The following is a 26,099-nucleotide window of genomic DNA, read 5'->3' on the forward strand; positions in this document are numbered from 1 at the left end:
AAACAAATACTTTTCATCCTAAAGTACAGCACAAATCACATTGACTATAGTCAGTCATTGGCCTGTCTGTGATGGTTCTCTTTCCAACACTGAATAGCTATCCAGGCACAAAATGTTACATTTAAAGATAGACTAGGAAGCTCTATGAAATAAATAATGTAGAACATATTATTATATCGAAGATGCTAACTGTGCATACAATACTGGCCACGGACACTCCATTTCATGTTAGAATCTGCAATTCTTGCAATGACAGTAATATTACAGATAGTTGCATAACAACACTGGATAGCTGCTCTTGACATAATGCACCTTGAGGTTATTACTAATCCTTATCACTTACATAGTGCCTTCCATCAAACAAATGCAGAGTACTGTACTAACATTATATTAGCATCAGAGCACTCTGTGATGTAGATATGGCAAGTCTTATTATCCTGGATTTATAGAGGGAAAAACTGAAGCACAGAGAGGTTAAAATAAGTGAGTGGTAGAGCTAAGAATAAAATCTATATGTCCCGTTTCCCAGTTCCTTGTTTCAGTCACAAGACCACAGTCTGCACGACCTCAGGATTTATAAATACATGCTAGGTTTTTTGACAGAGACAAGCATATCAATTTGTCCCCAATTGACCAACCCCTGAAAATAAAATCCAGTCCTCTAGGGAAAATCAGTTAAAGTCTTTGGGACTAAGTCCCAACCTAGCCCCTATGCCTTCCCACTCTCTCTACTACCTTTTACAACAGATCTTCTGAATAGTGGGTAAAAGGGTTTGTGTGAGAAGCCTGTTCTCTCCCACCTCTATGACTTCTTATCCTACCTGAAGACTCACTCTCTCCCTATCCCATCAGGTCTCATCCTCTGGCAGGGATGACTCACCCCTTCCTGTTGCAGTGAACCCTAGTAATTCCTGATTAGGTCCCACTGATCAGCTACTTTGAAACTGAAAAGATCCTTGGAGTTACATTCCAGAATACACCATGAAGAGCAACAAAAGTGTCAGCGACTGAGTTGTGGGAAGTCTTGCCTAGTAGTTGGAGCAAGAGTCTGGCCTACCAGTTAGAACTGAATCCAGATGGGGAAGATCCAGGAGTGAACCCAACGATCATAACCGGAATCAGAGACCAAAGCCTAAACTGAAGGGTTAATTGGAGTCTCAGTCAGAAGGGGTAGCGGAGGATCAGAACCAGGAGTCAGAAACAAAAGCCTACGCTGAAGAGTTAGCCAGAGTTGCAGTCAGAAGGGGGAACTGATGGTCTGAGCCAGGCATACAAGGTGAGGAAGGAGCTGGGGGCTAGAGCAGGAGCAAGATTAGAGACAGTGGAACCAGAGATGGGACCAAGTACAGCTGCAGGCTAGGAATGTGTTGAGCAGCCAATCTGAGCTTAAGTCTCAGCCTGCAAATTCCTGCAGCCAATCAGGTGGCACAGTTAATTGGACAGCTTGTATCAGGGCCAGCTGCACTCACTGGGTTGCCAGGAGATTGGCTCTGCTGCAGCTGGTTCCTGACAGTACCCCCACTTCAAGTGTGCCTCGTAGGGACCGTAGGACTAGTTTCAGGGCATATCTCTGATGGAAGGCATATATGAGTTCTAGATCATGGACATTTTCTACCAGGTCCCACAATTGCTCTTCCAGTCCACCAGATAATAGAGTTTGCCTCAAACTCATTTGGCGACTAGAATTTCCCAGACCTCCTATTCCTCTTGTCCCTGGATATTGACGGGAGGTGGTGGTAGAGTAGAGTGGCCATGAAAGGGATTCTCCATGTACGGTATATGAAGAGACACATAGAAAACTGGGTGGACCTTCTAATATTCCAGCATTCCCTAAACACTACAGGGTTAATTTGTTCCATGACCTTAAATGGGCCTAGGTATTGATGGTCCTATTTGCTTGGGAACTGGTGGATTTTAGATGTTTGGAAGAAAACCAGGCCGTATCTCCTACAGACAGGGTCAGTGTGACTTGGCATTTTTGGATTAGCATGATATTTGTATGCCTCTTGGAAGCTTCAAAGATTCAAAGGTGCTCCTGGTGAAGGTGGGCAACTAGGTCTGCTGTGGTAGGGACTTGGGAGTCTGGAGGTGCAGCTGAATGAAGTTGAGCATGGAAACCGTAGTTTGCATAGAATGGGCTCTCTCAGGTGGATGCCTGAGTGGAGTTGTTGTATGGAAATTCTGCATATGGCAGAAGGATGACCCAGTCATCTTGATGATAATTGACAAAGCAATGGAGGTATTGCTTGAGGACCTGGTTCACTTATTCTGTCTGCCCATTGGTCTGTGGCAGATAAGGTGAGGAGGCAAGCAATTCCATTCTTAAGAGTTTGCACCAAAAAATGGGAAGTGAATTGTGAACATTGATCTCAGACTATTGTTGGCAGCTCATGGAGCCAAAACAACATGATCTAGAAAAAGAAAAAGGTGGTCCATTTCCTGGGCAGTTGAGAGAGAGTGAATGGAAATAAAGTGCACGATTTTAGTGAGGACATTGATTGTGACAAGGATGATGGTGCAAGCCTATGATGAAGTCCAAGGATACCGAGGACCAGGGTTGAGATGGGGTAGGCATAGGCTGAAGGAGGACAAGTGATTCTGCATGTAGGCACTTGCTTCAACAGCACAGATCACATGAATTAACGTACCTCTTAACACCAGTACTCAACGTTGGCCACCAGAACGTTAGTAGCTTGGATCGGGGGAAACAGGGACGGGATGAGGAACATCCAATCCTGTTTGCTGTCCCTTGAGTCAAATTTGACAGATGTACAATGGTAGCCAAGGGAGCAGTGCCTGACTCGGCAAGTATGTGTTTTTGGGACAGGGTATCTGCCTTCCCATTCCATGATCCAGTGTGGTACATGATGACAAAATCAAATCTGGAAAAGAAAAGTGACCTGCTGCTCTGTTGCTGGTTAAGGTTACAAGCAGTTCAAAGATATTCCAGATTCTTATGGTTGGCTCAGTTCTTAGCAGGGCGTCCCAGGGTTTAGTGTCCAAATTTTCCACAACACAGGTGTAGATCTGAAGCACAACAACAGCCCTTCTCTGCCTCAGAGAGGCAAGGCTGAACCCAGCTGATCTTTCTGGGCCCCTGTGATGAGAACATGGAAGGGGATCGGGAACTCGACTCTCTCTCCAACAGGTGTTCAGTCAGGCAATCATTAATACTGGTACACAACTTGACCAAGGCATCCAAGTCAGGTGGCTGCTCCACCAGTGCCAGCTTGTCCTTGATTTCCCTGCTTATGGCATATCAGAAATGGTAGTGCTGCATCACTTCATTCCATTTAGTGTCTACTGCCAGGCAATGGAACTCTCTGGAAAACTTGGCGACTGACCTGTTTCCCTGATGCAGCCCTCTAAGTGCATTCTTGGTGGACTCCATGCAATCCAGATCATTAACTACAACTGCCACAGTTCTAACTCTTCAGGAGGGAAGACACTGAACCTCCCCAGTTAGCAGACTAATAATAAGTCCTACTCAGGTCTGGTCAGTGGAGAATGACTGGGGCCACAGAAGGAACAGGAGCTGGCACTGGTTCATGAAACTACAGAACTTGTTACAGTCCCCATCAAATTTATCCAGCACTGGAATCTCTGGTTTCTAGAAGCTGGACGGCAGCTATGGGCGGGACGATTTGAGCCTGTAGGTCTGCAGCGTGTACCTACAAAACCATAACCTGGGCCTCTAGGGTCTGCAGGAATCCCACAGTGTCCAGCAGGAACACGGTTGCCTCTGTGGAACCCATCTGAAAGGCAGTACTGCTGTTTACTCACCCTCATTCAATCTTTTGGGCTGCTTGAAGTATCAGCAGCTGAGTCGTGGACGATCTAGCCAAGTGGCTGAAGCAAGAGTCCGGCCTACCAGACAGAGCTGAATCCAGATGGGGGAAGTTCAGGACTGAAGTCCAAGTTTATAGCTGGGCATCAGAGACCAAAGCCCAAGCCGAAGGGTAAACTGGAGTCACAGTCAGAAGGTGGAGGAGAGGGTCAGAACCAGAAGTCAGAAACCAAAGCCTAAGCTGAATGGCTAGCCAGAGTCACAGTCACAGGGTGAAGCCGAGAGTCTGAGCCAGCAGTGAGAGATGAGGAAGGAGCTGGTGGCTGGAGCTAGAGCAGGTACAGGCTGGGGCAGAGGCAGGAGCAAGACTAGAGACAGTAGAGGAAGGTACAGGACCATGTGCAGCTGTGGGCTAGGAATGCAAGCAGGCACTAGACTGCTGCTGCTACTGAGCTTAAGTATCAGCCTGCAGATTCTTGCATCTATCAGGTAGTGCAGTCAAACAGACAGCTTCCATCAGGGCCAGCTTCACTCACTGGGTTGCCAGGAGACTGGCTCAGCTGCAGGCTGGCCCCTGACAGAAAGCCAGGAACAAGCAAAAACACTGTTCCTACTCCAAGCTTTCTTTTACATTTTAAAATGCATTCTGAGAACCCAATGGAGCAGGAGCTGGGTCATGCTGTAAATAAATCTCCTCCCCTTCAGCAGAGGAGATCTTAATCCTGAATTGTACTTTACCTGCTCCCCCTAGAAAAAGAATGAGACCTAGGGCAGGGTAGGAGACAACCAGGTCTCTTCCCCAAAATAACAATGTAGCAATGAAAGTCAAAGCTTATGTAGGGGAGGCAAGTAATGTGGGACCTGGGGAAGGAGGATTGCTCGGCATGATTGGGGTCCTCAAAGGTTCGGATAGTTCAGTAAAGTCTAAACTTCTGGATCCCTGTCCCGATTTTTCACATTTGCTGTCTGGTCACCCTACTTCTGGATGACTCCCCACAGAGAACACCTTTGGTTTTGCCTATCACTGGATTCTAAGTATCTGACAAGCAAAGAGACCAATTGTCTCAAACCTAATCATTCCATAAAACTGACTCCAGATCAGCATTGTAGCCGCGTTGGTCCCAAGATATTAAAGAGGCAAGGTGGGTGAGGCAAATCTTTATTACCTCACCCACCTTGTCTCTCCAGATCAGTAGTGACTGTATGTTGCATTCCTATTCTTTGCAACAAGGCGCAGTGGTAGAAAAAAGATATAAAGCAGTAAATCAGTGGTTATGCTATAGTAATAAAAATGGAGAAAAGGGTTTTACAAAATTTCAGATATTTGGGTTTTGCATACTCATAGGAGAAGTTTACCCCTAGGCATCAGAACAGCACAAGGTCCATGCACCCACTTAAGTTCTATTTAAATGGTGCACAGGTGCTGAGGTGGCACTCTGTTCAGGGACAAATTTCACCCAGATTGATTTACTGTGTTATTAAAATAGGATTAACTAAATGCAGTAAATGACTCTAGATGTAATAAAACAAATACTATTTAACTATAACATAAAAAAATAAAATGGAGTACAGTTCACTGTATTAACATTTAAAACTTTAAAATAAAAATAAAACAGGGCTAGATATGATTTAGGAGGTCTTTCTCATGGCAAACTATTTTGGAAACAATTCCAGACAATCAGTTTTTCAGTTTAGATCCATTATTCATTAAAAACTTGTATAACATTAGTCTTCTGCTAAACAAACAAATCTTCAGCTAATGGCATGACCTAGTAAAAATACAAATGTCGGGCCTCATGCAAGCAGAATGAGTGAAGTCAGTGGGCCTAATTGCGTGAGAAAAGTGAGCAAGATTAGGCTTGTAACTAAGGAACATGTTTTGCAAAGATGATCTAATATACCCAGTCTTAATCTCTTAATGGAAAATGTTTGTCTCTGGTGGACAATACACATAGTTTGAAGGCAATTGGGTGAAGCCACTGTACATCAACCAATATATTTGAACTGTGCATTTGCATTAAAGTCTGACAGAAAACAAGACAAGTGAGTCACTAAAATTTTAAATCTATGGAACTAAGTACATTTATCCACTGTAAAATCAGTGCACCGAGGAATATAATATGAACATTGAATAGTTAATGTACAAAACATGATATCTTCTATACCAAATGCAAATAATCTTGTCTGTAGGCAAGATCATATTCAGCTCACTAAACTAATATGTAGCATTTATTTTGTGACTTTATTATCCACCCTTGAGTCCTGCATTCAGTGTCATAGCAAATGTCTAAAAATATTTTATATATTAGAAATCACATACATTATCCACTGGAACCAAAGTGCTGGATGCTTGGCCCTCTCTGTCTGTAACACTGGAAAATCTAGTTTCTCATTATCTCCTTGGCTCATAAAAAACATAAGATTAGCTCTCCAAAGGAATAACAAAAAAAATGATTTCGCATATCTCCATAATATTTTATATATATAAATATATATATATATTTAGCACCTAAACTACTGATAGGCATTATTAATCTGAAATAAAGGAACAAATAAAAATGACTTCCAAGTATTCTACAATGTTATGAGAAATCTACTCATTTTGAGTAGACATCTTCCAAGTGAGCCCCCTGAACATGCAGTTTGCTAACTAAACCCATTTAGACCACAGTATTCTCATAGTTCGGAAAACATCTGAGAGAATCTACTTGTACTGGATCAGTCTGGTAGTTTGGTTCAGAGCAGGTACTATAGTTCTTATGACAGTCAAGATTTCTCTTATCTTGTTCCTTGCCTATTCTTTCCCAATTCTGTTTTTTATCTGTTCACGTTTTTGGTTTCTTCTAACACCGACATCTAAGTGAACTTTTTAAACTGACTTCATAACTCTTGTACATTCCAAATCTGCTGCTACAATTACAAGTCTCTTTCGTGTTTCTAGCGTTCACTTCCTTTACTAGAAAACCTTGTTTACATATGCAGTTTGGCAAACAGTGACAGGATTTAAATAAAGATCACTTATTTTGGATTATCATTTTACATAACCTTTTTTTAATAGTGTACAACTGCATCAAATGCGTTTGAATCTGAGAATTGGACAGTACTAAGGAGGCAGGCTGCAATGTACTGGATCTTTGTGTAAGCTTTGTTTTATAAAGTAGCAGTGTGCTTACCCGATGCTCTTCTTGCTGTTGCTTTAAAGTTTCATATTCAAGAGCTGGAGCAGGAAGCTGCGAGATGACCATTTCTATTTCGGTTAACCACGGCCAAAGCTCTTCGTAAGTCTCCCAGAACTGGTTAACCAGGGATTGAGCACGTTCCAGTTGGAGGTTCCTCTCAGCGTTCATTTGACAGACCGTATCATATTTCTGTAAGAGGCTTTCCAGTTTTCTCTAAAACAACATTAGCAAGAAATAGCAGCACTTATCTCTCTTTCAATCTTAGATATTTACACAGTGTCTATTACCCAGGTATCTAAGCATCTTATTATATTTATTACACCACCATTAAGTAAAGCTAGCCCAAATTCTGCTCTTAGTAGTGCTAATGTACATCAGTAGTACTTTAAGTTAATAGAATTAATCCAATTTACACAGATTTTGACACACCATTTTCAAGACAAACACATTTTTAGTGATGTCTTATATGTTTCTAGGCTTCATTCCGAGGGCTCCAGAACAACCTACAAACTGTGGGCTTGATCGTGACGCTTAGGCACAGCCCTGCATTGGAGCCAAACCATCGCGAGGGAAAGGGAACACTGGGGAGCATTGGGGTAAGCAATCCATGTCATCCTGTCAGGGGTGCAGCATCTTCTCCTCCGAATGTCCACCCAGCCCACTGGCTGGCAATTGGGAGGAATGGAGTTAGAGTCATAGCTGTGACTGTTATTCTAGCAGCCCTTATGCAGGCAATGCAAAGAGGAAGGAGGTTCCTTAATCCCTCCCTCTGCATAGCCTCCTAAGGGCCCTGAATAAATAGTTATCTTTCACCCGCCATTGAAATTCAGCCACCTCTAGTGTAAAACATAGCAGTTACTCTGAACCAGCAACACTGCATAGCAGCTTTAGAAGGCAATACGAAGGATAGCTTGTGCACTGAAACTACAAGTGGAATTTTAGATAGGCGGATTATAACCTGAAGTTTAAATTTGGCCAGAAAACCTGGGTTAAAACCCCTGCTCTGGTGAAGAGTGTCATATGACCTTTAAGTGACTATAGGTAGTCAGGACCTTGGTTTTAAGTCTTATCCAAAAGACACAGTAGCACAGTGACTACTAGCACAGTATTGGGGTACAAGTACAGCTCAGTCTGGGAGAAGACTGTCATCTACAGAATCATCGCCACGACTCTTGGCAGAGTCTGAGTTTTCCTTGGAACTCTCAGATCAAAGTGCTACTGATCAGGCACAAAAACTCCTTTGTTTACAAGACCTGATGAGGCAACAGCCTCAGCTGGTATGGCTGGTCTTATAAACAGCCAGCAGAAAGTGTGACATGTTTCTTTTATATTTTAGCTTATATTAACTAATGGCGATGTTATCACATTCATAATGTGATAGTTAAACGCATACAGTTTAAATTATAAATCTCTGACATTTATGCAAGTGGTAATAAAAAAATTAAGAAAGCAAGTAGCTATACATTTCTCCTATGGAAAGCAATCTGCGTTATCATTCTTGTGAAAGATTATATGTGACTGTGAACACAAGAGCTAGCCCTGAAAATAAATAAATATATAAAATAAACTTGATTGTGAAATAGTGCGTCTTTTTTTGGACGAACAAGCTATCCTGAGTTTATGTCTAGCATGTAAATTAAGTTACAAAGATGCTATCCAGAGGACAATACACAGTCTAATGCACAGATAAATGGTAATTTTCACTAAGTACATTACAAATATTTAACAAAAGCTCATATGAAATCATCTTCTTTTACTTCTACAGCCACTTACTTAAGTAAACTGAATTCCTTATTTATTTTAGGGGCAAATGAGCCTTCTTTTCCCCAGCTGCAGAGATCCCCCAGGCAACTGAACAGATGGTTTTCTGCAGCACAAGGATGAGATGCATTGGAAGTGGGGGGAACCATGCAAGGTGTGAGCACTCATGCTCCCCCTTGCTCACCACTGTCCAGCAAAAAGAGAGATGAGTATCTTTAGGCTGGGAGAATCTACCACTATGCAGATCCTCCCATCCCCAGCTCCGTATAAGCGAAGGCGCAAACCCCCTTATCAGGCTCTTTTAGCCACTTGGCTGAAATAGCCCCCACAGATAAGAACACAAGAACTTTCACACTGGGTTCAATGGTCCATCTAGGCCAGTATCCTGTCTCCATCAGTGGCCAGTACCAGAGCTTCAGGGGAGTGTAGAAACAGGGCAGTTGTATTACCCTCCCAGCTTCTGGCAATCAAAGGTTTAGGGTCTCCCAGAACATGTGGTTGCATTCCTGACCATCTTAGCAAATGGCCATTGATGGGCTTATCCTCCATGAACTTATCTAGTTCTTTTTTTGAACCCAGTTATACTTTTGGCTATCACAACTTCCCATGACAATGAGTTCCACAGGTTGTGTCTTGTGTGAAAAAGTACTTCATCTTACTGGTATTAAATCTGTGGCCTATTAATTTCATCAGTTGACCCCAGGTTTTTATATTGTGGGAAAGGATAAATACACTTCTATGTTCACCTTTTCTACACTTCTTATGATTTTATATATCTGTATCATATCCCTTTCTTACTCATCTGTTTCTAAACTGAACAACCCTAATCTTTTTAGTCTCACTGCTGCTCTATACCTTTGATGATCTTTGTTGCCCTTCTCTGAACTTTTTCCAGTTCTAATATATACTTTTTGAGATGGGGTGACCAGAACTGGACACAGTATTCAAGATGTTGCACCCCACGGATATGTTTAGTGACATTATGATATTTTCTCTTTTATTTTCTGTCACTTTCCTAATAGTTCCTACCATTCTGTTAGGCTTTTGACTGCGGCTGCGTAATGAGCTGAAATTTTCAAACAATTATCCATGGTGACTCCAAGATCTCTTTATTGAGTGATAACAGCTAATACATATGTATATGTGTGGAGTTGGGATTATTCTTTCCAATGTGCATTACTTTGCACTTATCAATGTGCATTACTTTTACCTGCCATTTTGTCGCTCAGTCACCCAGTTTTGTGAGATCCCCCTGTAACACTTTGCAGTTAGCTTTGGTCTTAACTATCGTGAATATTTTTATTTCCTCTGCAAACTTCAGCACTTCACTGTTCACTCCCTTTTCCAGATCATTAATGAACATGTTGAAAAGCACAAGTCCCAGCACACATCCTTTGGGGACCTTGTTGTTCACCTCTCTCCACTGTGAAAACTGACCATTTATTCCTACCTTTCGTTTGAGGCCTGACCCAAAGCCCACTAAAATCAATGGAAAGATTCTCATTCAGTGTGTTTTGAATCAGTGGGCGCAAGGGCTCCATAGCCCTTGAGGGAAGACTCCTCTTTCTTGTCCTTGGCGCATCTCCTGATTGTCTAACCCAGCAACACAAGCCAAACAGTGGGATCTGGATTTTAGCTGTAATGCTGACTGCTGTTAATAAATAGCAAGTATCAGAGGGGTAGCTGTGTTAGTCTGGTTCTGTAGAAGCAGCAAAGAATCTTGTGGCACCTTATAGACTAACAGATGTTTTTGCAGCATGAGCTTTCGTGGGTGAATACCCACTTCTTCGGATTCTACTTGCATCCGAAGAAGTGGGTATTCACCCACGAAAGCTCATGCTGCAAAAACATCTGTTAGTCTATAAGGTGCCACAGGATTCTTTGCTGCTTCTAATAAATAGCAACACCATTAAAGGATTCCTAACAGGCTTTTACTGCATTGCTGTGGATTATAAAGGGACCAATTCTGCCACACTTACTCATGTTGACTGATACTTAATCACCCAGATAGTCACATTGTCTTACATAATACTCAAAGGGGGGGTAAAGGTGGCAAAATCAGGCCTAAAAATCAATGGAAGACAATGAAGTAAATACTCAGTGCTTACTTGCTGAACATTTCTAAGGAAAGAAGTCTCAAGGGAATTTGTGCCTCAAGAGTATCCCTTCCTGTGTGATTGTTTGCTCAGATCAAATGATGATCTATTCACAACTGATGAACTTGCCTGATCAATAATAGTGGAAAAAGAAAGGTGATCCTGTGGGAGTGGCTCTGTAAATGCAGAGATTCAAAGCCATCATGCCAGCTGTGAGTTATGGTACCTTACCTTCATGGACTGTTTCTCCTCTTCAGTGCATGTGTTCATAATCTCATCCCCAGTTTCAACCAGTTCATCTATAGCATCCTTGTGCCTCAAAATCTCCATGGTAAATGCCTTGTGACACAATAAATACCAGTCAGCAATAAAGGTTGAGTGCATGAAGTGAAAACTATTTTCAAAGTGCATTATGATGGACTGAAAATTAAATCACGCTAGTACATTTTCTAGACTAAGAAAGCACTGGCCAATAATTAACATGACAGTTGGAAATGCATTTCTTTACCTTTTGAACTTGTAGCTGAGCAGCAGTCTGGTCTTGCTCAAGCCTAATATCACCCAGAGACATCAATTTTTTTTCTGTTTCTGCAATCCAGGCTAATTCTGCATCAGCTGTTTGATCAAACTAAATAAAGGAGACATGAATTAGTTCAGCAGTTTTATATTATGAAGCTTGAATTGATTGTCTTTAGGTAGTTAAAAAGCCACATTTTTAAAAAATGCAAATGCTAAATTGTTAAAAAGATAATGGTCCATTTCTATAAATAATTTCACATATATGTGAACTATAGAGGTCAAAATGGTACTGAGAGCTTTAATAAAATCAGCTTAATTCATAAGCATGAAAAAGCAGCAGCAAAATAAGAGAGGCATAACATACTTTCCTCAAACTTGCAAACCTCTATCAGACAACATTAGAAGATCAAAGAGAATGTAATACATGTAGAATTTTTCACTGAATATTACTTTTCCTTGTTAGTGATGACCCTAACTTTCACTTGTCTTTTCCATCTGTTTTAAAATGTTTTTATCGTAATTATCTGGAGACAAATCAATATAATCTTATGACATTAAGAAGTTTAATGAGACCTAGAAGCATTAGTGCAATATTAGACAATAAGGTTGAAATCCTGGCCCCACTGAAGTCAGTGCAAAACTGGTGGATTAAGTGAGAAAATGCTCTTTTTGAATTTGGGCACAGCCTGTTCTGTTCCTGAAGAATTGACTTTCCATTAGAATTAGTTAACACTTTGATGTTTTAAAAAAAAAATCTCAAAGCATTTCTGAGTAGGAGGCAATGTTCTGTTACATTGTGCAGAAAGGAGCAATGGACCAGGAAAAGAGGTATAAGGGGTCCTAAAACCAATAGAAAGGGGACAGTAGATTGAACACAGCATAGTCCAGATTCAACCCATGTCTATATGACCTCTGGGCAAACATGAATTTGGACTCTACAGTTTTAGGGCTATTTTTGAGGTGAAGCCAAGGAGAAGCAATTTGTTGGATGCTGAATTGTTTTGAAAATCTGTTCCCAAATGTCACAGTAGAAGCTGGTGGGCGCTGAGCAGTTTTGAAAATCTGGCTCATATTTAGGTGATGCTGGGTATGTCAACACTAGCGCTGGAAGATGAGGGGGCATAGCCATGCTAACGCTGATTGAACTGGTGCTCTAAAAACAGAAGCGTAGTTGTAGCGGTGCAAGGACGGGATGGGCCAGCCACCCTGAGAATGATCCTGTCTGAGACCACAGGTACATACTAGCCCAGGGGTCGGCAACCTTTGGCACGTGGCCCGCCAAGGTAAAGCCCCCTGGTGGGCCGAGCCAGTTTGTTTACCTGCCGCATCCACAGGTTCCACCGATCGCATCTCCCACTGGCCAGGGTTCACCACTCCAGGCCAATGGGGGCTGCGGAAAGTGGCAGCCAGCACACCCCTCAGCTCGCGCTGCTTCCCACAGTCCCCATTGGCCTGGAGTAGCCCAACGCGGCCAGTGGGAGCCGTGATCAGCCGAACCTGTGGATGCAGTAGATAAACAAACCGGCCCGGCCCACCAGGGGGCTTCCCTGTGCTAGCCCCTCCCCTCACTCACACTGCAGCAGCAACACTTCTATTTTTAGTGTGCTAGCTCAGTCAGAGCTAGTGGAGGTATGTCACCTTGAGCTGGAATTTACACCTTTGTGCTCCAGGGCAGCCAGACCCTAAATGACAGCTGAATTCTTCTGAAAATCCATCTCCAGTTGTGGGTGTTGAGCACTTGAAATTCTTTCCCTGCGCTCTTTTGAAAATCAATGAAAAGGTACTGTGTCATAATCTGTCACACGCATTGTAAGATTTCCTTGTAGGTTCCCTATTCCAGCACTGACCACACCGACTTAGTTTGACAAACCCAACAGTTTACAAGTTTGCAGTTGCAGACCCACCATTGCACTGCGCCTCCAATGTACCTGAGGTGTACTTTAACCACTAAGTCTGTCCTGTCTTACAGCTTAATTATGCATGCATAGGCCTGAGATTTATTTTTCCCTTATGAGTCAGTCTTTATCATCCTTATTTTAATCCATTTGTTATACGAAACAGATCACAAACGTTTTTCCACTAGATGTCATCTCTCATTTATAGTGATAGTAGGTAAGTTTGTCCTAAATTTTGCAACTACTTTATAGAAAAATATAGTTTCATTCCATCTGCATTATGATACTACTGCCAAACTAGTGTGCTACACCAGTGGTGTTCACACCATGGTTCTAGAGCTGCATGTGGTTCTTTGGGCCAGTTCTTCTGAAGTCCACCCCTCGGATTAAAGCTCATCTTACTCTGCAGGGGTCTCAATGCTATCACAGGTGTGTGTCTCACACTGTCTGACATGCTGGGCAAGGCATCGCAGGATATGCTAAGCAAATATAACAAGGCTGTTTTGTTTCCTCTAAAAGGGTGGGATGGTAGCAGGGGGTCAGAAGAAGGGCAGATGACAGTGAATGGACTTATAGAGAACTACAAATTACTTGAAATGTTTCTTTTTGTTGTTGCATTGCCATGGGTATGTCATAATAACGAATAAATGCTCAATTGAAGAAGGTCATGATGCAAACACGGCAATGGAATGCCTGAATGCTGTGACACAACTACAGAAGAACCTCAGAGTTACGAACACCAGAGTTACAAACTGACTGGTCAAGCACACATCTCTTTTGGGACCGGAAGTACGCAATCAGGTAGCAGGAGAGACAAAAAAAAAAGAAGCAAATATAGTACAGTACTGTCTTAAATGCAAACTATTAAAAAAATAGAGGGAATTTTTAAAAAAAGATTTGAGAAAGTAAGGAAACTGTGCTTGTTTCATTTAAATTAAGATGCTTAAAAGCAGCATTTTTCTTCTGCATAGCAAAGTTTCAGAGCTGTACTAAGTCAATGTTCAATTGAAAACTTTTGAAAGAACAACCATAACGTTTTGTTCTGCTACGAACATTTCAAAGTTACAAACAACCTCCATTCCAAAGGTGTTATTAAATGGTTCTTTAAGGTTGAGTTTCTAGTTGAGATTTGTATGTACAGTATGTTAAAGAATGAACACTGAAAAAATGGTACTGCTTGTATCAGGATTTCACAATGGCATTTTATTTCCATTGTGCAGGACAGAGTAAATTATGAGCTTTGAATTACCCTTGGCCAAGTCAGAATTCATCATTTTGATACCATCAAATTAATATTCCCGATGCACCTTATTTCCTATTTGTTTGATCAGAAAAGGACGACTTGTTAATGTGTTGAATAATTAAGAATTCCTTTGTTAACACTCTGTAAAGCATCTTCTTTGGCAGAAACAGAGTAGCAGAATGGACCCATAGAATGCAAACATAATGGGCAATTTTGTATTTTATTTCTACACAGAACTCCCAGGGAACAAGGGTAGAACTTGACTCAAATAGCTTCAATATTGGGAGTTGAAGTGATATCTGGGGTCATTCCATAGACTTCTGTTGCGTTACACCTGGGATCATTTTGGACCAGTTAGTTACAAGAATTAATCTCCAATCTAACATTTACGTCAGGACTCTTCTTTCACATCTTTGAGGTGCCCTCTTCCCATGCCTTGCTCTTTTGTCACTGACCAAAAATGTCCTCCCTAGCCCCACACCAGTGCCTCCTTACCTGCTAGCCCACAGACGCTGAGTTTTTTCCCGGTGGGAGCTCCATCCCCGCTCTTACCCAAGGCACCACCCCCACTCCACCTCTTTTCCTGAGGCCCTGCCTCTTCCCACCCCTGCTCCACCCTCTCCCCCGAGACCTCCTGACTGCCTGCCACTCACCGCTCTCCGCCCTCCCCCAAGCTGATTTACGACCCCGCTGAACAGCTGTGGCTGGTGGGTACTGAGCACCTCCTATTATTTTTTATGTGGGGGCTTGAGCCCCAGAGCACCCCTGGAGTCGGCACCTATGCTCTAACCCACGTGTTCTTGGTGCCTTTGACCCTCTGCAAAACCTCTGAGTATTTGCAGCACTGTTAAATTACGACTACATTCATTCCTCCTCAACACTTCTGCCCAAATAACACTTCAGGTGGTTGCCTGTTGCTACTCCCCTGAGCAAGAGGTTGGCTCCTTCCTCATTCATAGCTCCTGGAGTTGCCATACCTTCTGGCTTCCCCAACACAGGAGAAGTCTGAGGTGGTCTGGGTGTGGTAGGAGAGGAGGGATCACAATTGGAGAGCAATGTGTCCTCATGATGTTGTCTGGTGGAGCAGCCCTTTGGAACTATTATCCACTAATGCAAATTAGAGCAGCCCTGAAGCTGTCTAAATTGTGCCAGAGGCTGGTTTGATCCCTGACTACTCCCTACAATAAGCGTGGGGGAGAAAGTTGGTAGAAACCCACATATACACCCGGGTCACATGCCCCTGGGGATCTAGCCCACAATTTTATAAAGGTGTCTGCTGAGATAAGACAAACATTCAGAGTGAATGCCATAAAAGATAGTCAGAATATTTATAAATTACTTATAACCTTAGGACCCTCCGTTATCACCAATCCTCTTACAGTCAGTTTCCACAAAGTTTTGAAACTATGCCATATATACTTTCAGCTTGGCTGAAGCCAATTCTGTTTGTTGGTGCTATGGGCATTGGAAAACATTTCCATTCATATTTTTGTGTTTGTAAAATTAACTTCACGCAGAAATTGAAGAATTTGTAGCTCTGCTTTTCTCTCATCATCAGGTAGCTAGATGTGAGACCACAAAGATTTACATCTATGAAATGCAAGTGCCAATTCTAAAAAATCACCCAATTATTTTCTAAGCAAACTTTAGAAACACACACATATATTCAACAACTTATTTCTTGCAGCTGCATGCAAATTACACCATTAACTCAGTCCTTCAGTGCAGTTTAAAATAAGTTGGTCCAACATGTTAGCTGCAGAAAATACAAAAGCACAAGGCCAGATCCTTAGCTGGTATAAATGGACTTCAGAGGAACTGCACCTATTTAAACAAGCTGAGGATCTGGGCCATATTATATGTATTACAGCATAAAATGTAAACAATACAGGGCCTGACTGAACCTGTAGTCCTCACTCAGACAAAACTTCCACAGAAATCCCCACAGGTTCGTACTCCCAATGATTTTGGCTACAAGACTGATCTCTAAGGTTTGTGTTAACAATGAGGCAGATGGCTACAACAATGTACAGATTAGTTTTGCTCTGGCACTTGTGTCTGAGCAGTTCAGTCACATTCTATTCAAACAGACCTTTAGTTGCTCAAGCATAACAAATGTATGGCAATATTGTTAACGAACAACCTTTGTTCAGGTACAGATTTCTAGAGGCAAACTTTTTATTGCCCAAAGAATAAAAACAGCTGTTTAGTACCTTCTGTGATCTTAGAATGGCAGCATCAATCTCCTCCACCTTCTGAGTTAGCGTGTCGCTCACTAATCTGTACCGCTCATTGTCCTCCGTCACCATTTTGTCTAACCCCTCTCTTGCCCTCCATGGCACCAATTCCAGCAAGGCACTGCTGACTTCATTGAGGGTGTCCAATAAGCCTTTGTTGTTCTTTGCTTCTTTTTTCAACTCCTGAAAAAGGCCATTTAAAGTAAACATGCCAGCATAAGAGCCAAACACACACAGCTTGCACATATTTTTATTCTTCTAAGAAGCAAGAACTGGAACATTTTACAGGCGAACAAAAGGGATAAATTGGCACACTTATTTTCAGCTCAGTTACATTAGCCTTTGTTATTGTTAAGTTGTTTGACAGAAAGGCAGGTGATTCCTGAAGGGAAGTTTCTACAGAACAAAACTGAAATATATTCCTCCAATCAGCATGGCAGACTGTCATTCTCTGGAATTCAATACAGTTGTCAGTCTTTAATCAAGCAAACAAAGAGAAGAAAGCGAACACATATTCTTTGCACTCTGCAACCATCTTTCTATGGAACAAATTCACCAGCAAGAAAAATCAAGTGTGAAATAAAGCAAAATATTATCTAAATTCAAGTGAATTTTTAAATGAACATTTGAATTAAAGCCAATCAATCAAAATCATTACAAGTGCAGTGAGAACTGACCTTTTTATTCCCACATGCAACCATATTTTAATTTTCTGTTATTTTTTAATCTGGTTTCCAAAATAAGTGTATTTATTTAGCAATTTAGTAACCTATTTCATGTAATGGTGTTATTAGTGTTCTACTAACACCATACGATTTCTTTCCAAATAATAGTTGTTACTAGCCTGAAATTGATACTGTATCTTAAATACAGGCTCTTTTCTTACCTTAAGGTGTTTTTTTTTTTGTCTGTGACACAACTAAAGAACAAAAATAACTTGGTTTGACAATTTAAGAGTTTTCCCAGGGATCGGTAGCTTACTGAACTAGAATAAAATGTAGCTCTTCTCCTGTTGCACTAATAATAAAAATCAGCCAAATCTCATCAGTGACTGCTAGAAAGAGATTGTGATTCTTTACTGTTTTATTCCTAGTCAGAGAGCTGATTTGGTGCCAAATTATGATAATTTGCGAGACATCCTCCAGCCAAATAGAAGCTAACCTACTTAACTAGTTCAAATCTTTACATGAAAAATAACAAAGCAATGTATACAGTTTACAGCTTTTAGAACATACTTTTTGTCTTTCTTGTACTGTGTTTAATTCTTCTCCCTTGGGGATCTGAGCATCATATGAAAGCAATTCCACCTCCACTTTGTCAAGCCATATGCAGAGTTCCTCATGAGTGGACTGCAGTTGACCTGCAAGCTGCAGAGCTTGCTCTAAAGTCTTGGATACATCAGAACTCAATTTAGTAATATCTTTGTACCTTGCTTTAATGCCTTCCAATTTATCTTGAATTATTACAACTTCATCACCTAAAATTTCAAAGGGATGTTATTTCACATGAATGTAAAAAAAAAATCAGTACAAAACAAAAAACGTCAATAATAACTAATATATTTTTAGTTTCCTATGTGCAGATTGACCCAAACAAGACCCAGGGACAGACCAGAGACTGGTGTGAATTGTCCAATGAAGCCAGTGGAGCTATGACAATTTACACCAACTTTGGATCTGTCGTTTTTAATCTTACCAGTCCAAAGTCTGGACAAGTGTAGATCTGGACCCACGCTTTGAGGATTGGGCCCATCTCTAGTGTTATTCTTTGGAGATATAAAAATTGGTTCTTGTTCTCTTTTTCTTTAAAAGGCAAATATTAAAATTTACATACTTTTTACCCAAACACAGACTATATAAAAGCCTCCTTACTTTTACATTCATTTTTATACAGGTTGACACAGGTTATGAAATGTATCAACAAAAGTGAAAGAATGCAGCTGCAAAATACCAAATGGTATTTACATTACACTCAAACCTCGCAATAACGCGCCCCGCCATAATGCGAAATCGCATATAACGCGATCATAAGTTGGCTCCCCTTTAAAGCCTAATACCAGTGGTCCCCAACGCCATGGCGCCCGCTGGGACATTGATGTGCCCCCACCTAGTGCCTAGCAGGGGAGAGAAGCTGCGGCCCCGTGCCTGCCGGGGACAGAGAACTCCGAGGCTGCGGGTGCCGGTGCTCTCTGTCCCCAGCAGGCACGAGGCCATGGCTCCTCTTGAAGCCGGAGAGAAGCCATGGCCCCGTGCCTGCCGGGGACAGAGAGCACCGGCGCCCACAGCCTCGGAGTTCTCTGTCCCCGGCAGGCACGGGGCTGTGGCTTCTCTCCCCTGCTGGGCACGAGGGGTACTAGGCAGCGCACATCAATGCACCGCATTGGAGACCACTGACTTAAACTGACTGGCTTGAAACCCCACTATACCACAACCCCGCATTTATCGCAATGGAATTTTTTGGACCCCAAACATCACGTTATAGCAGGGTTTCACTGTACTAATTTACAATTTATTTATTAATTATAATTAATTGATAACTAGACTGTATGGGTCAAAGATAATTTGAATTATTCTTTGAACCATTCAGTCTAATTATCAATCATTAGACACACACACACCACCCAAAGGTCAAAATGCAGACAGAGACTCCTGTAATAAACCTATTGTAATATATTTAGATTTTACCCCATAACGTAACTTCTAACTGGGTAACAGAGGAGGGTTTTCCCTCCTGTCTTTGAAAGTTCAAATACTTGGAGCACTGGAACATTTAGATAGATGTTCCTCTGCAGACCAGACATGTGTGCATTTGGAATGCAACCTTTCCCGCAGTACTAGTTCTGATCTGAAGGATGCAGCCTCTCTAACAGTAAAAGGTAGCCTACTACCTTCATTTCTGGGCTTCTACAGAGAAAAGGCAATGTCTATGCCAAATAGTACTACATCATGAGTGATGTCCATAACTTGCTAGTAGGAACAAAATGGAGGTTCACTAAAATAATTTTCCATCAACCAAAAGAAAAAAAAAAGCAAGGGCTAAATTCTCTGTGTGACTAAATGGGTGCATCTCCATTGACTTCAATGTTCACTTACACGTACAGTGACTTCAATAGTTATTAGAATAAACAATTAAATGAAGTGAATAAATCTAGCCAGTGACTAAAGTTTAATATTTACAAGCTTCAGCTTATTTTTCCCATAATCACTTACAATTATGAGGAAAAGGCTGCTGAATCATTAATTTCCTAAAAGCTCTCACCTGTTGTTTGCTTGAGAAGCTCTAAGCCGTTTTGTATAGCCTGATCGACATTTTGTTTTCTGAGCAGAATCTCTTCCTGAAGCACCTACGAGAAGATGCCATTTTTGTAAGCATTGAGGTTACAGATCAAGTTATTTTTAGTTTAAATAGCTGTATCACCTTTCAAATCAAATATATTAATGAGAAATAAATAAATGGTGAACATAAAATGTAAAGTAAAAAATAAATAAAATAAATAAATGAATTTAACAGAAAAGAAATAAAAATACCAGCAGGTCAGCGTGTTGTTTCATGAGTGAATCTGTCCTGTAATCTTGGACTGACAATTTGCTCAGTTTGTCATGTACTTCATTCAGCCAGTTCATCAATTCAACTTCATCTTCCCCGAAAATCTGAGCATTGCAATAGGCTTGCTGGAGCAGTTCAGACCAGCTGTTACTCTTCTCTTGAATCTCAATATATCGGGCTTGGGAAGAATCTAGCTTTTCCTGCACCATATCTTTATCCTCTCTGGAGCTCATAGCCTTAAGAGACTGACCAATGCTAATGGCCATATGTAAACTTTTATTGCGAGTAACGATGTCATCTTCTAACGCCTAAATTAAGTTTTTAAAATAATGGAGAAAGACAGAAAATAAAAATGGACAAACACAAAAGCAAATACAAATGAAACTATAGAACAACAGAAATGTAATGGTTTTATAGTCAATTATAAATAAAAATGTATCAAAATTGGACTAATGGGTAAAAAAAACCCCAGAGATCCCAGTTCTACTGTATTTCATAAACTCCCCATATGAATGACTCAAATGTCTGGTTTATATCTTACTTTATGCTGAGAAATCTGCTGCTGCAGTTTAGAAGTTTGTGTTCCAATGGGTTCAGAATTTGCAAGCCTTTTCTCAGTGGTGGTCAGCCACTCAACCAGGGGTTCTAAAGTTTCATGGAATTGCTGTGCTACCACTAAGATACCTTCCAACTGACGATTCCTGTAAAGATGCCAAGATAAAGGTCATTTCTGCGATGAAGTGCGTGTGAGAGATTCAATAAAACTCTTCAGCCCCTCATCACTAAAAAACATTCTACACATTATTGTAGAAGCCAGCCACAAGCTGAAACAGATACACGTCCGCAGTACAGAAAGAAAAACAATGTAAACCAACAACCATATAAAAGTCCAATTAATAAGAAAGATGCCAAAAATCATATTGGCTGAACAAGAGATTCCAATACTTGGTATCTTTTGTTAATAAAATACATTTTACTGCATTCATATGCACTTGATTAAAAATAACCTAAGTCTCCATTAAGCAGAGCACTTAAATACAGGGGCTCATTTTTATTCAAGAAACTACTTAAACTTCTGCTTAACTTTAAGCACATGCTTAAATCCTATTGTCTTCGATGGGACTTACACATACACTTAAAGTTAGGCACATACTGAAGTACTTTGCTGAATCAAGACATGTTATCTTGCTCACTCCAACCTGTAAATCTGTAAGTCTTTAAATATCTTTTCAGTGATGTGGTATGAACTGTACAGCCCCAATCCTGCACTCCTGGTTCAGGTTTAAAACTCTCATTTTTGTCAGTGCCAGATTTACCTTAATATAAGGATACTGATTTTCCCCTAACGTAAGGTGGCAATATTTACAACATCTCTAAGATTTCCAGCATTTTTAATGGGGTTCTGTTCTGTTGTTCTTTATTCCACCCTTACAAAAATATTTTTCTCAGTCCTAGTCGCCTATAAATTTCACCCAAGGCAGACTATTTTAGTGGTTTCTATTTTTAAGTCTTTAGAAAAATCCATCCTGTGTTAAACATTAAGGGCCAGTTATGAATAATGGTTATTCCCTCCCAAGAAAAAGAAGTGTGTCTTTTGTCATTTTAGTTTTCAGAAGTGTAATCAAAGAATTATGGAGACGAACCTATATCTAAACAGATGGACTGGGCAGACTTGTAATTTGATTTGAAAATAAATTTCACCAGACTCGTATGATAATATTAAATTAAATGAGATTAACGTTTACTTCAGTTAATGAGTCATGGATCCTTGTTTTTTTTTTAAAACACAGAATGGTATAATAGCCTATTAACTGAATCTACTAATTTCTTTAAGTAATCCAGTTATTAATTATTTATTATTATTATGGGTGTACAAATGAGGGCTTCAATAACAATAGGGATAGATGGGGGCAGCTAGAAAGATTAGGGAGTGTCAGAGGAGTCCAAACAAACTTAATGCCCGAATCTCAGTCCCAATAATATAGTACACAGATAAAAGCATTTCATTGTTTGGCATTGTAATGCATAACATTATATATTTACACTCTTTTCAGTCTTCCCCAACCACCTTCCTTGCCTCTGTCTCCCCACTCAGTTTTGTGCCTTCATCCATGCTCTCTCTCATGCTTACAGCACCTTCTCTTCACCCTCTCAAGCACCAAGTGATCTCTTTTCAAATCTTCCCTCTGAAAGCACACACCTTCAGCAAAGCTCTTCAAACACTGCTCTCTCCAAAGACACTTGCACTATTCATGTTAACTTGTCTTCCAGAGTGCTATGTGTATCTGAATTTTGTAATGATATTAGAATTCGACTGTAAGTTGTTCGGGGAAGGAACGGTCTCATCTTATTTTGTCTGCACAGCTCTGAGCATGATGGCAGCACTATTTTTTTTACTTTATTGGGAGTTGAGGGAGCCCAGCCCCTTGCATAAGGAGCTCAGCAACTCACAGGATCTGGACCAATAATCCATTTCTTCAGATAACCCTGATTTGAAAATGAGAAGTGCAATATTTTCCCTCTGTAGCCACATTTCAGGATCTTAAGAGTTCTAAGAAACCATTATTTATTGAGAGCTGATTGCATGTTTTGTGCCATACAGAACAAAGAGAATGTGGTTTCTCCACCAAGGAATTTAAATTCTGCCTATACTAATGCAGATGTAGTGTTCCAGATAATCAGAAGATGTATGTGCAGTTGATCTCACTAAAGTATCTCATTTTAGCTTTTCAGGATAGTAAAACTTTTTTTTAATAGCTAATGATCTGTTCAAGCTATATTCCTTTGCTTTTCTTACTAATCAGCTTTATATATATTATCATCAGGGCACAATACATTTGACATAGCAACAAAAAAAAGTGCTTATGAAGTCTCAGATTATGAAGTTCCACATGCTGCTTCTAGTCATCTATCCCCTGCTGAACTCATATTTCTTAAAGGAATGAAAGAATTTCAAATACCTTGTTTCAGCTTTACTGAGCAATGCATCCCATCTACTATCCAGGAGACTCAACTGCTTCAAGATCTTCACTTTATCAGCAGGTTCTGCTGACTCTGCAATTTTCTCCCCTTCTCGCTTGCTTACCTCAACGGTAGGCCTGCGGTCATCCAGTAACCTTTGGAGAAGCTGGAGATAAAGCAATCGAAAATCAAATTGCTAGGAAACAACTGAATCAACGCACAGCTGTGGAAATGTAAGGAGGCAGATTCATCAAGATCTTGTTAAAAATACACACTCTGCTTAAAAGGACAATTGCAAAGAAATATTAGATGCTTGTATTATCATGAAAATGCCAATATTGTAAAAAGAGTTCATTCTGACTTGAGCTAGTTAGTTGTTTCTCTACACGTTGAAAGTGGCAGACATCCACCAAGTCCTCGCCCCACAAAAGACCTTCCGCTGTACATGAGTGTATTGATTGGTTTTTGTGTGATGTGTGGCAGCCATCACTGGTGCATACACATATGGGAAAATTTCACATTTAAATGTCACATTTAACATCCACTGTATTTGCTAATGAGCTTTTATTATTATAATTTGAGTGAGCATTTATAGAAAAACTGTATGTTTGCTGAGGTTCAGTAAAGTGCAGATAACATATATAGTCTTGGAAAGATTAGATGTTTACCTGTAACTGTTGATTTCACCCTACATACGAAAGAGATGAAAACATATTTCCATTGATAATAACTGAAATTTACGGACAGGCAAAGTAAGAAAAATGCTGCTTGAGAACTTACTGCAGTTTGATTTAAGGATACTGTTTACTTTGTATATTTTGACAAGTGATGCATTTTGTGTTTTAATGGTTATAAAGCTTTAACTTGTTGAATCTCAACATCTACTGCCATTAATTATTGTCTGCCCCAGCACTGTTTCACACAGCTGTGAACATGTAAATTATAAAAATAGAAATAAAATGCTTAAAACCCATAAGTTTGTGCAACTAAAAATTTAAATCAGTAACAATTGAAAAAATGCTTTAAAATACACTATTATCTGAAAAATTATGTCAAAAAATGGAATTCAACTGCTCTGATCATGCACAGTTACATTTTCCATTGATCACATGTCTGGGATTCCTGAAAATTGGGTTCACTGACATCACCCAGTAAATTAGTTTCTCCCCCAAGAGTCTTCCATATTTCTGTCTAAAACTTGATGATCTCTCTACTTTTCCCACAACTCCTTTGTTGGCTGGAGGGACTCCACCTCTCTGTCTCTGCAGTACTACAGGCACACAATGCTCTACTGCATGCTGCAACTTTGGGCTTTGTAGACTGTGCCTCTATGTTAAATATGAGAATGACTTTGGGCCATATTGGAGAATTGCACGCAGTGGTTTGGTCCATGAGCTGTATTATGCCCACTTCTTCTCTAGTTACGAAAATTCTAGAAGAGATGATAATCCCTGGAGCCCTCCTTATACCAGCACATACTATTGCCTATATTGGAGATGACCAATATTGGGGCACCAGCATTCTGGCTGAGGATGCAAAGACAGTGGGATTTAGGCGCTTACTACATGCTGCTCATGTCTAGAGTGGTTATCTCCACTGTTTGTAACACCGCTTTCCAAATATTAAAATGAAAATTCTATCCCTTCTCATTTTCTACTTCTCCATTAACCAAACATTGATTTTATCTCCTGCTTTGTGTCTAAAATGCCTTGATTCTTTTTGTTTTAAACTTGCTAGATTTTGCATTTGCTTCCAAGTACAGATGAAGGAGAATCAGAGCCCAGTTTCTACAATGAAATGTCATACCCCTCCACATAATTCCAGAAGATAGAGTATGGAAAGCACAGCTGCATTAAATAGTTCAATACACTTGATTGTAATACAGTACACTTGAGCAGATTTTCTGCTTCAGTGAAGATTGGGGATTCATTATCATCACTGAAGCAGAGAGAGAATCTGAATCTACAGTAATAAGTTTTACTTACTTTCTGTTCCTGTATCTGGGCCTTCACAACTTTGAACTCCGCAGATGGGGGCTTCTGATTGGCCACTAGATCTTCTGTATCAATGAGCCAGCTAAGCAGAGATTCAAGGGCATCCTGGAACCTTCCACAGCGGAGAAGAGCTTCTTGCAGCTGAGCAGCTCGTTGAGCCACCTGAAAGAAAGACAGAGAGAGTATTACTCACTTTTCCTTTTTCCCCCTCCTACTTTTGCCAATTAACTAAGGCTTGCAGAATGGCTCTCTTTTTTACTGTAGTGTATTTTCATTTTTATACCTCTTCATCACTGTGTAGAAGTTAATTCACATTCATCATTTTAAAATTCCACCACTATAGTTATGAACTAGGGCACTTATCTCTTAGGCTGTGGTCTTCCATTTAAAGGAATGAGGTTGATTCCCAGTAATCTATATTATCCCAATGATGCAGTAGAAATAATACTCCTGTGTTGTACAGTTATGTTCTACAGTGATACTATGGTGAGATACAGTGGTGTGAAACATGCCTCTAGGAACTGCATATTTTACTTACAAGGGCTTCCTTGTAACAGGACTCAGCCAAGGACCCCAAATTGCACTCCACATTAGGGACAATGCTCCCTTCATAGTTTAAAAGGCATAGAAGTAGAAAACATATCCATGAACCATGGACATCTGTTGCTCCACTGCATCGATGCTCCTGTGAGGTGGAACCTGTGACAATCAGCACCTACCCTGCCTCCCACATCCCATCCTCACCTGCAGTCCAAGAACCTTTCATGGCATAGGAATGACCCAAGGGGGAAGTTGCTCCTCTGAGCAGGGGTAACTTGCAATGCTTAAAGCACCATAAACCCTTATGTGCATTAAAGGGAACATGCCACTGACAACACATA

General features: G+C 40.6%; 1 protein-coding gene across 1 annotated transcript in view; it reads right to left on the minus strand.

Moving 5' to 3' along the window:
* Positions 1 to 26,099, minus strand: part of DST (dystonin) — a 440,007-nt gene that overhangs the window by 61,495 nt on the left and 352,413 nt on the right. Inside the window, exons 63-72 of the mRNA XM_045009616.1 lie at positions 25,210 to 25,380; positions 23,224 to 23,390; positions 20,805 to 20,964; positions 20,245 to 20,571; positions 19,976 to 20,060; positions 17,953 to 18,194; positions 16,694 to 16,900; positions 11,332 to 11,451; positions 11,055 to 11,162; positions 6,961 to 7,179 (exon numbers count right to left, since the gene is read on the minus strand). Of these exons, the coding sequence (XP_044865551.1) occupies positions 6,961 to 7,179; positions 11,055 to 11,162; positions 11,332 to 11,451; positions 16,694 to 16,900; positions 17,953 to 18,194; positions 19,976 to 20,060; positions 20,245 to 20,571; positions 20,805 to 20,964; positions 23,224 to 23,390; positions 25,210 to 25,380 (1,806 nt within the window). The remainder of the gene's footprint in view (positions 1 to 6,960; positions 7,180 to 11,054; positions 11,163 to 11,331; positions 11,452 to 16,693; positions 16,901 to 17,952; positions 18,195 to 19,975; positions 20,061 to 20,244; positions 20,572 to 20,804; positions 20,965 to 23,223; positions 23,391 to 25,209; positions 25,381 to 26,099) is intronic.

Source organism: Mauremys mutica, chromosome 3 (genome assembly GCF_020497125.1).
Source record: "Mauremys mutica isolate MM-2020 ecotype Southern chromosome 3, ASM2049712v1, whole genome shotgun sequence".
Lineage (NCBI taxonomy): Eukaryota > Metazoa > Chordata > Testudines > Geoemydidae > Mauremys > Mauremys mutica.